The 14,901-nt window shown below is 41.2% G+C and overlaps 1 protein-coding gene across 2 annotated transcripts in view; it reads right to left on the minus strand.

Annotated features, from left to right (window-relative positions):
• Positions 1-14,901, minus strand: part of LOC308397668 (MAM domain-containing glycosylphosphatidylinositol anchor protein 2) — a 198,237-nt gene that overhangs the window by 80,925 nt on the left and 102,411 nt on the right. For both annotated transcript variants that reach the window (XM_080883706.1, XM_080883705.1), the window contains exons 4-6: positions 11,739-11,935; positions 6,889-7,021; positions 6,422-6,691 (exon numbers count right to left, since the gene is read on the minus strand). In XM_080883706.1, coding sequence (XP_080739832.1) covers positions 6,422-6,691; positions 6,889-7,021; positions 11,739-11,935 — 600 coding nt within the window. The remainder of the gene's footprint in view (positions 1-6,421; positions 6,692-6,888; positions 7,022-11,738; positions 11,936-14,901) is intronic.

A 14,901-nucleotide genomic window follows, 5' to 3' on the forward strand; every position in this document is an offset into this window, starting at 1 on the left:
AAAGAAAAGAAAATCTTGCTCCTTGGAAGCAAAATATTAAAGAAATGAGTGGTGGTTCAAGACTTTTGCACAGTACAGTAACTCCATAATGAATATTTTTTCTGTTGCTAAGTCAATACAACTTTAAGAACAGTAACAACTATATAAAATATCCAAGTCAGAGTTATATAATGCATTAAACTTTTATATCTGGCGTGATGGCACAAATAAAATACTTATTTGTCTGCAAACCGCTGCATAACAAATCAGTGGCTGCGTATGTGTTTGCTACTAGATATTCAAGCAGAATAATGCATATTCTTCCTGTTTAACTTTTTATGAGTGCAGACAATGCTCCATAGGCTTAGACAGATGACAGAGGTCTATATATTTAAACAACACATGTTGATCTCATATGCAACGTACTGTGCATCCAGATGTGAGACACATCAGCGAGTGTGTCATATTTATTGCAGTGACTGCCTGCAGTGAGTGTGCTCTGACTTATTCGCTCCTATGGGACACCTGACATCTCCTCTTTGATGCAAGCCTTTCAGTTCTTAAGTCTTCAACTGTATGGGCACTTTCACAATACGGAGACGGGGTATATCTGTCAGGGGGACCATCAGAGATGATTTGTTGATGATTTGATTTTCAGCCTAGGGAGCATATGGCTGCATAAATAAAAGCTTCCAAACAGACTCAGCATAGCGGCGACCTGATGATGGAGCTGTGGCATAATCTCTGAGATGGAAAGAGAAAATTATGACAAACTGCACTTCTGAGCCACTCTGCTAAACTCCTGTTCATATGTCTTCCACTTATGTGCGAACAGAGAAACGTAAAGTATGATCATTGCACCAATGCTTGTTTTGTTTTTCAGGCTTAAGCTAATTAATGCATGTTTTTATTCACCTGCCTCAGATTCCTGCATTTTCTCATTCAGGGCACTGGTATCTTCTGTTATGTCACAGATAAAAGTCTGATCAAACACCATCCTTAATCCTCAAGCTTAGTAACGGCAATCGATTTAAAAGTATGAAAGTCAATTTCCTCAGGCGCTGTGCCGCATCGCTGCCGCTCTTATAGTGAAATGGCTTTTCTTTACAAATTCGAACATTGCCTTTATTAAGAATTAGTCCTCAAATACATTTTCAGCATATGACTTTTTTTTTGACATTTCTTATGCCAAGTTCATATCGAGTACAAGTGCCCATCATCTGCTGGGTATCCACTTTGATAGCGAGCCATCAGTACGACGAGCATGCAGAAAGTGGTACTCAGAAAACAGTTATTTCTGTAATGAGCTACAGCAAGATCAGATGCTCCTCTGCCTCCTGTGCCACTCAGGTGAAGAGCAGCTTGGAAAATAATGTTTTTCTGGTAATGACCAAGCAAACAGCAGTGACCCTCCTCCAGCTGCTCTTGTTAAATTTGTGATAACCACTTCTTGAATCAGTGTATTTTAATTAATGGCTCCGCACTCTCTTCCCGCTAGCACAGGGATGGCCAACCCGCGGCTCTCGAGCCGCACGCGGCTCTTTGCCTGGTTTCATGCGGCTCTTACGTTCATATCAAAGTTTGCGTTTGTGGGGTTTTTTTTTTTTAATGTTGTTGTTTTAAAATGTGCGTGTTCGCTTCGCTTGAGTTCAATACGGTGTTTTCATCAAATGCACATGTGTGTGAGATGAAAATACCGCAAAGTTTCCCAGTAGGAGCAAGTTCGCCCTTAAAATGGCAGGAAAAAAATGCACAGCAAAAAGAAAATATGAAGATGAACACAGGACGTTTTTAACAGAGTGGGAGAGTTTATATTTTTTTGTTGAACGCAATGGTAAGCCATTCTGCCTTATATGTCAGACGTCATTAGCGCATTTCAAAGCTTCAAATCTTCAGCGCCACTTCAGCTCCATGCTAACATCGACCAGGAATTTACAAAAGGGACTGAACTTTGCAAGCACGAGTTGGCCACTTTGAAAAGTCAGGCAGAAAGGCAGATACAGTTTTTCCAAAAATTTACGAAGCGGTCAGAGACCATAACGCTCGCATCCTATCAGCTGGCTTGGAACATTGCACGGGCTAAAAAGCCATACAATGAAGGGGAGTTCGTTAAAAAATGCCTCAGTGATGTTGTTGAAATCTTGTCTCCTGAAAACGACAAATTAAAACGCATGGTATCAGACGTCCAACTGTCCCACCACACTGTTGAACACAGAATATCGGACATTAACACGGCTATTGAATCACAGTTGCACTCTGACCTTTAAGCATGTGAGTATTTTAGTGTCGCATTGGATGAGAGTTGTGATATACAAGACAAGCCTCAGTTGGCAATATTTGCACGGTCTGTGTCCAACGATTGTGTGATCAAAGAAGAACTCCTGGATATTGTGCCATTAAAAGACAGAACCCGTGGCATAGATGTGAAAGAAACCATGATGGCTGCATTTGAAAAAGCAAATCTGCCCATAACGAAATTAACTGCAATAGCCACGGATGGAGCACCAGCCATGATGGGATCTGTGAACGGGCTTGTGGGGCTGTGCAAAGCTGACCAAACTATTCCTGACTTTTGGAATTTCCACTGCATCATCCACATGGAGCAACTCGTGTCTAAATCATTGAATTTAGATCACGTCATGAAGCCTGTGATGGAAATCGTCAACTATATCCGCACACATGCGCTTAACCACAGGCAATTCAAGAATCTCATCACTGAGCTGGACCAAGGGCTTCCAGGTGACCTGCCGCTGCACTGCACTGTGAGGTGGCTCTCAAAAGGCCAGGTACTCTCTCGCTTCTTTGAGCTTTTGGATGCCATGAAACTGTTTATGGAAAAGAAGGACAAGGACTATCCCGAGCTCTCGGACCTCAAGTGGATTATGGATCTGGCCTTTTGGTCGACATGCTGTGTCACTTGGACAGACTGAACCTGACCCTGCAGGGTAAGTTAAAAATGCTGCCTGACATGGTGCTAAGTGTGTTTGCGTTTGTCAACAAACTGAAGCTGTTCAAGACACATATTCAAAAGGGAGATTTAACGCATTTTCCCACTCTGCTAAAAGCCAGCGGGCAAGTCGCCAGCGCTGCCCTGAGTAAGCAAAGAGCCAGATATGCAACGGTGATTGAAAACTTGCACGAAAGCTTCGTGACCCGGTTCCATGATCTACAATTGAAAAGGCCACAGATTACGTTCCTCGTCGACCCATTTAATGCAGAGACCGGCTGTTTGTAAGTCCCGCTAGTCACAGATGAAGCTGCGGCTGAGTTGGAGATGATCGATCTTTGTGAAGAGGACCAATTGAAACCTGCTTTAAGGGAAGGGACCATTTAGTTCTGGAAAAGTGTGCCAATGGAAAAATACCCCAATGTCAAACGGGCTGCGCTTAAGATACTGTCAATGTTTGGGTCAACATACGTCTGCGAGTCTGTGTTTTCTACCCTAAAACATGTCAAATCAAAGCATCGATCTGTTCTGACTGACACACATGTGAAAGAATTGCTTCGAGTGACAACAACGGAATACAAGCCAGATTTAAAGAGGATTGTTCAAGGCAAGGAATGCCAGAAGTCCCACTAAACAACATGCATTGTAAAAGTAAATGCTATTGTAGATTATTATATTTTTGTTTGTGGACTTGGTTGAACTGAGAGTTTGTGTGTGTGAGACAGTGGACACAATGTTCATTGTTGAAAATGACTGGCCTGTGGTTTTAGTACTGTAGGAGTCCATTTCTGTCATTATCATGTTGGTGTGTGACATTTACAATGAATCTGGCTGAGCAGAGATGTGTGTATTTTGTGTGTGTGTGTGTGAGTGTGAGAGAGAGAGAGAGAGAGAGAGAGAGAGGGGGGGGGGGGGGGAAGGATGGGTGATGTTCATGTGTGCCCATGCGTATGATGTGGCTCTTTGCGGTAACACAGTAAAAAAAAAGTGGCTCTTGGTCTCTGACTGGTTGGCCACCCCTGCGCTAGCATTACCTGTCACGATCCTGGGTCTTTTGACCCAGCATTTTGAGTTTTAGTTTATGGTTTATGTTTAAGCCCTTCAGGTTTTCTAAGTTCCTTTTTTTGTTGTTATAGTTCTTTGTCATTAGAGTCCCCTTGTGTCTTCCACCCCTGTTAAGTCTCCCTTGCCCTTCATGTGTTTCATGTCTGTGTCTTACATTGTCAAGTTCAGGTTGTCATGTCTGCGTCTTATGTTTCCTGTTTTATTTTGAAGAGGTCTTGTGTTCCTGTGTTCATCGTGTTTAGTTTTGCTCTTCCACTGTGACGTCGTTATGTTCATGTGTGTCAGCTGTTCCGCCATGTGTTCCCACTTCTCTCATTAGCCTCCTGTGTGTATTTAGTCTGTGCCTTCTCATTCAGTCTTTGTCGGGTCGTCTGCGTTGTTCCCATGCCATGTCCTGCGTTCAGGTTTTCATATAGCCTCATCATCATTGCCATGTTTAGAGTTTTGTTTGTTTTTCTGTTTTCCAGGGTTTTTAATAATAATGGATTGCATTTATATAGCGCTTTTCGGGACCCCTCAAAGCGCTTATACCACTATTCATTCACTCTCACATTCATACACTGGTGAAGGCAGCTACAGTTGTAGCCACAGCTGCCCTGGGGCAGACTGACAGAAGCGAGGCTGCCATATTGCACCATCGGCCCCTCAGGCCATCACCAGTAGGCGGTAGGTGAAGTGTCTTGCCCAAAGACACAACGACCGAGACTGTCCGAGCCGGGGCTCGAACCAGCAACCTTCCGATTACAAGACGAACTGCAAACTCTAAAGCCACGATCGCCCCATAGTTTCATAGTTCATGTTTCCTTTCTAGTTTACCCAGTTTAGGTTATTGCTTAGTTTGCATTGTTTTTGCCTCTTTATTTTTTACTGTTCTGTCTGCCTTAATAAACGGCTCATCATCAGTTAAGTTTGAGTTTTAGAATATCTACACCTGAGTCCACTCTTCACACTCCACGCAGTTTCCCACGGCAAACTGTGACAATTGCCCTCGACTGTTTTAAAATTATCCACAGCTGAAGTAAAGGTTCGATGGGTTTGTAACTTTAAACCGCACTTCTTTATCAGAAGCTATCGAGCCTGTGAATATACTTAATATAAACATATGAAGAAAACAGAGAAAATTTCAACTCTTCCTTTCAATCAGCACAAAGGGAATTTGCCTATTATTTCAGGACTGTGGCTTGTTAGTTTTATTTGTTATTTATTTATCTATTTATGTCCACATATTTGCTATAGTATACCTTTTTCCCACTTAAAATTCAAATGAATTACTACAATCCAATAAACTATTAAACAGTCACAGGCTTTTTGATTGTCCTCTTTGGCTGGTGTGGTCAGAAACAGCTACTTCGTGAAAAGAGATTAGTTGAGCATACTAAAGGGCCCATTAATGTCGTTGCAACCAGTGAGATCACCACAGCCTCGTCACCATTCATTCCAGTGTTGATTGCATGGGTACTTGCTGAAGTATTCTACTTAATGCCACTCAAAAAAACCCTGTGCATCAGCACTGGTACTGGAGCAGTGGAAGTCAAAACAGAAAGCAAAGTTACTGCAGAATTTTCTCAAAAACTCATCTTTTCAAGCTGTTACAGCATCTTACTCTGCATAAGCTGGGAATCTCTGAGCTTCTGCATTGATATTTCTTTGAAATGGCAATGAAAAGCGACACAATCGGATTCTTGTGTGTTCAACCCAACCATGCCGGCAACGGGACCTGCACGAGGTTACACCAGAATGTGGTTTGTGCCAGGGGATGTGATGTCATTTTTGCTGCATGCTGTGTGAGTGACGGGTATAAAGTGTATAATATAGCAGAGACAGACAGCATGAGACTGAATAAAATGCATATTTTTAAAAATGAGGATCCGTAAAAATTAGCCAATATTTGGTTGCACAGCAGGTTATAAGAAACACATATGTTGTCATTGTTTATTGGTTTGAAATCATTCGTAAAGTTTCCACAATATCCCCAAGCATTTCGTTTGGTTTGTGGGTATAAAATAAAAAAAAGTATTGAATGGTACTGTTAGCCATATTATTCGATCTACACTCTAAGGATTTTTTTTTTTATAGTTGTGGAGGTATTGCAATAAAAAAAAGGAATTTATTGGGTTTTCAGATTCTTAGATTCCATCTGGATGCCTGTCTTCAGTATGTGGATTCTGTATGGCTTCTAAAATTGGCAGAACAGGCTTTAGGGTTAGCATTAGCAGTGTGACATGGTGTAAAAAAAGGTTGGAGTGTGGGTTTCTGTTTACCAGGCTAAAGACATAGCTAGTATTAACGACCGAATGAAAATGGAAGTCTTGAAAGACACATTTTCTAAATATAAACTTTGATACTTTTGCACCTAGATAATCAAAAAAATAATATATATCTTATGTTGGGATCTATGTATTGTTTTTATATGCAGGTATGCATTCTCACCTCGCACTACAATGGTAGTGGACTTCTTAGCAGGGTTTCCCACATTGTTGCTGGCCACGCAGCTGTAGACCCCCGCCTCATCTGAGGTGATGGCCGGAAGCGTAAGTGTGCCGCCCTTCACCACACTTCTTTGTGGCAGGCTGTCATTACTGCTGACCCAGGTGAGAATGGGAGGTGGCTCACCTCCAGTAGTGATGCAAACCAAGGATACTGTCTGTCCTGGATTCACCACAATAGGATCCTCTACCAGCAGTTTGATGGACGGGGATGCTGTGGAAAAAGAGAGCATCGATGATAGACTGGAGGAAGATGGACGGCTTTGGCAGTTATGACAGTTACAGAATAACTCAGCTGAGAAAATGCATGACAGTTCATCTTTCTCTTTCTACATCTTTCTTTTTTTAGGATATAATTATTTAGTTGCAATAAGCTTTCTGTGCACAAAAGTCAGTAATGATGTGGAGTACCTGTCTTATTGGTAAGTCTGAAGATAACACTGCGGTCAGGAATCCCACACACATTTCTGACAGAGGCGATGCAGCTGTAGTTAGCGTAGTCTTGGGGACGCAGATTCTTCAGCTTCAGAATCTTCGTTTCCCCCTGCAGCTCAGACGAAAAAACAACACTGGTATGCAAATGTGTGCAAAAATATGAACATAATCAAGTGAAAGGAATATAAAAAAATAGGCACTGGGAAGGAGATTACAAAGGCCAAATTGCTCCACAGAAAAGTCGATATTTATTAACATGTATGTAATTTTAATAAAGGCAGGTGAAAAAGTGCCACAGAGTTCAGACATTTGATAGTTAAATCTAAATGAAAATGATTCTGATGTTTTTCAGCAATGAGTGGATTACTCTCTAGTGAAAAGCCCTATAGCATTTTGTGCCACAGAGCTCCAGGAATACAGATGAGCACAGTAGGGGATCTCTCCAAAGAAATGGCTCGCCCATTGACAAAGTGCGTTTGATTCCAACCGGGCCTGTCGACTATGAGCCCCACCCGAAATGTTACAATAAGGATGTAAATCTTTGATCTGGCTGACTCCAGTGTGTGGGTGCAGGGATGCGTTGGGGAGGGAATCAAAGATGAGTCAGCCACATGCTGTGGCAGCACACACAACGCTGCAATCACTCACGACTTTCACACCCTTTCATTTCTGGTGAGGCTCATGGATAAATTAATTGCATTAGATGAGCCATGGACCCAACATTTCGCTTCCTTTATTTTTCCGTTACCACTTTTGCTTTGAAGCGGATATCAGGGGAACGATGCCTATGGTACTGAGGTATTCAAAATGCAATTGGTGCAACTGGTAGGAAAGACAATTTGGAAAATGCAAGGGGTTGAAGCCATTAAACCAAAGTGGTCCGAGGGATTGATGGCCATATTGATGGACAGATTGAACACTAAAGTACATAAACAGCTTTGGGAATGAGACTTAATAGGTGTCTATAGAAATTTGGGAGGAGTGTGGTGTCTATCAGCTAAAAAATATGGCATCTCTAGCTTTGTTTTCATGCTTTAACTGCATGTTTGTGAGGAAGAAAAACTAAAATTGAAACCACTTGGGCTTAAGATGTTTGGTGGTAAAAATGACTTGAGGGTATTTTTCATGCAAGCAGCAGGACACTGGCTCTGGGAAAATATCTGAGGGAGATGAATCAAAAAAATGGTTACCACATTCTGAGATGTGGTAACCATTTGAGACACTTTTTGCCTTTTTAGCTTTTTAATTCATTAATAAATCATCCACTAGACTGTTTGATTACCTACTTAAAAGCCTTGACACTCGGATCAAAATAATTTGCTAATTCCTCACAGGAAACACTAACATTTATACCTGCAAATCTGATACAGTAATAATGCAAACTTTCACCAAACAATGTGAATAAAAAAGGTCTTATCAGCCTCATTTCACATTCTTGTTGCTGGTCAAATTGTATCTAAGTGAAGTGAACTACATTAGGCCTGCGGTTGTAAATGTTAATAAGCAGTTAATAAATTGATTTTCTTTCTGACCTTTTCCATAAGCTAGCTGGACAAACAGTCGGTTGCAGTAGGCATCCTAATTAATTACAGCAAAAAAACAAAAAAAACAAAGGTTTTTTTCCACATCTTGGCAACTCCAACACTGATATTACAGCCCATCACAAATTAGAAAATGATACATTACGGCTTATTGTCATTTTATAGAAGGTAACATTTAAAAAAAGAGAATATCATAGCACACAAAAACATCAAATCCATAAGTGTTAATTATTCTAATAGCCTAAAATTGAAGCAGAAATAATGGATGAAGTGGATAATTGTGCTATTTTCGACACATTGCAGGCAAAGTTTTGCGGCCAGAGGGAAAACGTTACAGACAGCAGGACGTGGTTTCTACAATAAAGCCACACCTCTGCTCGCTTAATTATGAACTGGTTTAAAATGCCACTCCTGCATTTCTACAGCATCAGTGGGAATATAAAGCATTTTGCTGGGCTGGAAAAATTGTGCCAGAGTGAAGAAAGGAAGTCGTAAAGATAAACTTAACTAAAAATCCATGGATAAAAAAGGAAAAGGAGACAAAAGGAGACAAAAGGAGACAAAAGGAGACGCTGCAGCTTTGATTTAGGTCAGTTACAAGTGATTCCCTGAATAGTCTGCAGAGAGTTCAGGCAAGTTCCAATATATTGTTGAAAAATAATGTTATTAGCCATTTATATGTGCAAATTACTTGGAGTTTAGTCAGGATTTATTTGGGGTTGGATTCACGTAATGCTAATCTCTGAGTTTTGGGTTGTGTTCAAATTTCAGACCCAATTAAAGCTTTAATAGAGGGCAGGATGAAGGAGCGAGGGAAGGAGCAAAGAGGTATGAAGAGCAGGATGGAAGGGAGAAGTGTCTTTTGGGGCCCGGTTGTGCAGCGTCTTCAGACTCCTTCACCCACTCTATTAGTTCCCAGCCATCTTTCTCCATTTGGCCAAACATCAATTTCACTTTTTTTTTTTTTTAATCTTTTTTCTTTTCCTCTTGCCACTTCTTAAGCCTCTTTTCCCCTCTCAGATGTCTTTTTCTCTTTGTCATAGTTTTGTATTCTCTCAGACGCTCCATTCCACATACAACTCACATCCAATTCGATCAATTAAACAAAAAAGAAAAAGAAAACTACAATTCCCTCACAAGTGGCTGAACAATCTCAATCAGTTCTTTGTTGACTGCACAAAATCCATTTTGGAACAAAGCTTCTCAATTTTCAGACTGTAAAGAAAATCCACTTGATCATCTGAAAGAACTGATTTGTGAAGAAAAGTCTTTCCGCAGCCTTTCAGCATCTGCAAATCCTTAATATGCATGTAACTCATGAAACTGGGTTAGTGAGGCTGGTACTGCACTCTAAGGTATGCAGCAGGGTTTTATAACAAATAGCCACAACAATAATGTTATTGCCAATACATAATCAAATCACCTAAATCAAATAGAAACACTATAATTACGTGACAACGTGCTGCGTTGATTCGGTAATTAGCAACTGCCTCTTACTCATCTCGCTAAAAAAAAATGCAGAAAGGGTGTGCGGCTGTTGTGACAGTGTGATGTTGGGTTTGTTAACGCATTGTTAAATGAGGTCAAGATATATCATGATTTACATTTGTATGTGTATGCATCAGTTTTAAAGCTTTGCAGTACCTTTAAAAATATGCCACAATATGCAATAATACAGTGCATTTCCGATATTAATAATGGCACTGCTAAGAAAGATGGTTTACTTTAGGTGCAGGGCTTTTTTTTTTTTTTTTTTTTCGAAAGCCCATTTATATTCGTAATAAAGGCCATTGCGTAATTCATGGAGTGCAATGAAGCTTCACATCTGATGGCAAAAATAATACTTTGCTCTTTCTGTTTATTGCAACTGAAACCAAAACGTGGTCCCATGGTGAGAGAGTAATATACTGTGGGAATTTCTGGAGAATTCCAAGCCTTTTTTTGTTTGTTGGTGTTTTCCAAAACTGCTTGATTTATAATGAAAATGTTTGTTGGAATTTCTTTTGCCTTCCCATGGTTAAACAAACAGCACACACACACATGAAGGTGCCACAGCTGCGACTTAATTCTGGTCATGAGTGGATCGCTAAATAAATATGAGAGCACGCTGTGAGACAGAGTTTCAGCTAATTTAGCACCTGATAAACAGAGCTTGTGCTTTGCCTTCAGAAGGTTATTAAATGGTTTCAGATCCTCTGTACGGTATCAGCCTATTTGTTCTTTCTTTGTAGTCTCTGGGGGAGGGCACAAGGTGCATGTCTTAATGACAGGTTAGGCAAAACAGAATTCAAAGACTTTTACCAAAGGTTCACATTCAAATGCTAACAACATTAGACAACAGTCAGTAAAAAAAGACGGCTGTGGAGTCATGGTTGGAAACTTGAACCCATCTTGATGTGTTATGATGATGGTGGCAATGTCAGACAAATCTACAGACTGGTCTGTGAGCATCTGGCAACCCGAGCAGTTTTAAGTGGTTGCTGGAGGTTGCGTCAGTTGCTGGGAAAAATGCAAAAAATGCAAAATCCTCAATCATAAAGGCTGACAGACCCGTGACAACCACCTGTCACTATGGAAAAACATATGTTCTCCAGCTGGTTAAGAAAAAAGCCTCCTTGCGTTCGCTTTGGTCACGAGGATATTGCTGTGATCATGTTTTTAATGGAAGTGGTGGACTTGTCGAGCGTTGGTCAAGCAATAAAGTCGTTCTTCGTACAGCAAGTTCTGCTGTCTCTTTAAAAATGCAACACCAGAAATGTTGTCTTCAAGGTAAAAGTATCACCTTTTGTAAGAAGGGATCAGCACTAAATCATAACTTTGACTGAGAATGTAAACCCCGTCCATTTCAAGTTCATGTCGCACTTTATCAAGTTGTACTATCACTCAGCTAGTAATTAGCAAATATTTGCAGAAAAGCATGAAAATCAACAGACAACCTGCTAGCAACCAAAGCAGTCACGAGTGACAGCCAACCCCATAGGAGCCACGGCTAATTAATCAGAAAGCACGTTTCCCTAGTAACCAATGGTTGTATCACGTCCAATATGGCGGATAACCCGCGAGCCATGTCCACATGGTGTCACATAGGAAGGCGCCGTGGAAGTCTTTCTTGACATTTGCAAACACTTTGTTGATGAATTTGTTGTCTTGGCTATTACATTTGTTTCGTAATTCTTGGTCATACCATGTCCTTCTTTTAGACCTTTAAAATAGATCAACTTTCTCTACATGTGCCATTCATTTTAATTTGAGATATTCATTCAAATCACGTTCCTGTCGACTTACCTGTGTGAAAAATGGCTCATAGATCTCCACACCCTTGTCTGAGCCTTGCGTCAGGACCTCTCTCCCACGATGCCAGCTGTAGCGGACAGGCGGGTTGGAGTTAGCCACACAGCGCAGGAATACAGTCCTCTCATAGTAGAACTGTTCCTTAGCTTCTCCTATACTCTGGTGCACTGTCACCACCGGGTCATCAAGGTCTGTGAAAGGATCCCACACACACACAGAGGAGGAAGGCATTAATAAACACTTTCCCATTTTTCACTAAACAACAAATCTATAGATCAATATGTTAAAATATTTCCTATATATATATATATATATATATATATATATATATATATATATATATATATATATATATATATATATATATATATATATATATATATATACATACACACACACACACACACAATAATGGATTGCATTTATATAGCGCTTTTCTAGACACTCAACACGCTTTACAATTCTACTATTCATTCACTCTCACATTCACACACTATATTTTCCAGGATGCTGTAGCAATAACAAATCTGTACCGTAACAGCAATCACAACTATAATCGCTCACAATACGCACTTCTTGATTGTGGTTAGAGGTCTGAGTGAAGGGGTCAGAATTCTCATTGCATTAGGGGGAGCCAGCAATCTGCATGGACTCGGAGGTCAACGTGAGAAAGGAGGTGAGAAGCCCACTACCTGAACTGTTTAAGTCAATAGGATGCCGCCCAAGGGCACATTGACTTCCCAGTCAAATCGAGCTGCTCTGTGCTCCAAGTCGCACTCCATTGTGAGCTTCAAAGACGAGAGAGGATGACAAATACTGTGCACAAAATGATGTTTGATGTCCATCACTTCAAAGAACACTGTTTGGCTGGCCTCTGATCTCATTCAGGCACTCTGTGATTTGACACATCTGTTACTCTACCCATTCCCTGACAGATCTGAAGGAAGTTTTACCCCAATACCAGACAGTTGGTTATTTGAGAAAGTGCCTGTTGTTGATTAAATGGATTCAAAGTTAATCATCTTACCCGGCTATCGCATTAAGCCTTGGCAAATGGTGTTCATCATAGCTGTGGTGTCTTTTAGCATGCTAATACTCGCCTTTTAGATTATGTCCATTTGCACGCTTAAAGAACGTGGGGAGCTAGCTGTTTCCCTTTCATCTCCATCCGAGATGCAATCAGTTTTTTCATGAGCAAAAAAAAAAAAAAAGAAAAGAAAAAAAATGAGGCAATTTAAGGAAAGGATGAGAGACACCCACGCAAGTTATTCTTCATCCTTAAAATTCTAACTGATAACGAGTGACCTATGAGGGGGGATATGATTGAGGGTGTTGATGGGGGAGTTAGTGTATCAGCCAATGTGCAACAAGGTGGATGACTGAGCTGGTGTTTTAATGTGTGAGCAAAAAAGCAAGCAAACTGCTCACGGTAAATACCCAAATATTTAATGATTATAAGCCTCTAGAGAAAAACTACACATGCTTTAGGTATCGTTAATGGATAAATTCATTCCTTTTAATTCTGCAGCTTTGGCCCACCCCTGGATTTGCAAAGGATCAGGTCCTAATCAAAGGGCTGTGGGCCACAGCATCCCTCCTGGACACACCAACCAGAGAATGCTGATTCCTCGGTTTCATTAAAGACATGTTCTGCCCTACAGCCCCTTAATCAAAATCTAGCAGCGGTCAATACTTCATCCAGGATCCATTACAGTGTCTCAGGTAAGAGCAATTACCTTTGGAGGGGTGGGGAGGGAAAAAAAAGCAGGAGAGGGGGGTGATAACGCTCTAGAGAAGACAGAGCAATTGCAGGGCCATTTTAGAGGAGCAGATTGCTCTAAGTAAATACACTGATTCATTATAGAGAGGAGAAGAAGAGTATGAATCCTACATCTTATCTCTGACTCTACCCAGCGTCTGCCTCATCCGTTTCCTGCTACAAACAGTCAGTTTACCAACTGCGGCAGGAATGGAGTGATTCATTGACAGCTCTATCTACCTTGGGATACATGTGTCATTGAACATTGGACCTGATAGGAGGATGCCTTTTTTTTTTTACTTGGTGACAACGAAAGTGCCTGTATATGTGTATATTAGGTAAGGAGCAGTTTGAGCTATAAATAGGGCTGAAATGATATGCAGAGAAGGAGTGGATGCTAGGAGCGCAAAGAGATAAATATGGAAATATGGAAATGCACGCAGTGGATTAAAATTTGATGAATTTCAAACAAAATTCCACCTCCACCATCATTTTTTTTCTCCCCCCGTAAGGATTGTGCATGTGTGTGTGTGTGTGCATGTCACTCTTGTGCAATTAGCTTCTGAAGTCACGCTTGACTGATTGTGAAGCTTAAATCCCAGAGCCCACAGGAAAACTGCGGTGTACAAGCAGTCTGCGCCAGAGTTGTTAGGGTTTGTAATTGCAGGTTTATGGGTTCACAGGCCGGTAAATCTGCCCATGTACAGCTAAACGCTCTAGCGCACTAACCGTAGCATCACTCCCGCTCACCTCTATCAGCCATGACAAGTCTCCAAACTCTGGGTTTCTCTGTAATGGGAGGCGGGGGAGGCAGCATGATGCACAAAAGTGCAAACGTTAGATGCAATGTGCATGCGAGGCAGTGGAAGTCTCACAAGACGAGCATAAAAGGGTACAACGCTCGGTTTATCTCGGTTTATACCAAAACATTTGTTGGACAAATAGGCACAAGTGAGTGGTTTGGATAAAAGAGAAATTGAAGACTAAAGAAGTCACTTCATTATCACATCAAACCATGGCTGCTTCCCTTTCATGTCCCCCCCCACTTACCCACTGCCAAAAAAAGGCAGACACCTACATGAAAACACACGTATTGCCCCACTCCACCTACACCAACATGCCACACACAGACGCACACTTTTTCAGTGCTGTCTCCTGGGTGCTAATCTAACGTGGGTTTGTCTATTTCTTCTTGGCTTTGATGTCTTTCACCCTCTCCACCTGACTTGCCAAAGTCACCTGAGAAGAGAGAGCCTATCAGGCTTCCGGGCTGTCAGCCATGAGCAACAGAGGGTGGCGATTAATTTCACCTAATCACTGTCCCAGCATGATTACCAGCGGGAGCTGCTGACCTGAATGACATTTGTGAAATGTCTTTCATGAGTGAAAACAGCTCTC

This window comes from Rhamphochromis sp. 'chilingali' (assembly GCF_963969265.1).
Source record: "Rhamphochromis sp. 'chilingali' genome assembly, chromosome: 5".
NCBI lineage: Eukaryota > Metazoa > Chordata > Actinopteri > Cichliformes > Cichlidae > Rhamphochromis > Rhamphochromis sp. 'chilingali'.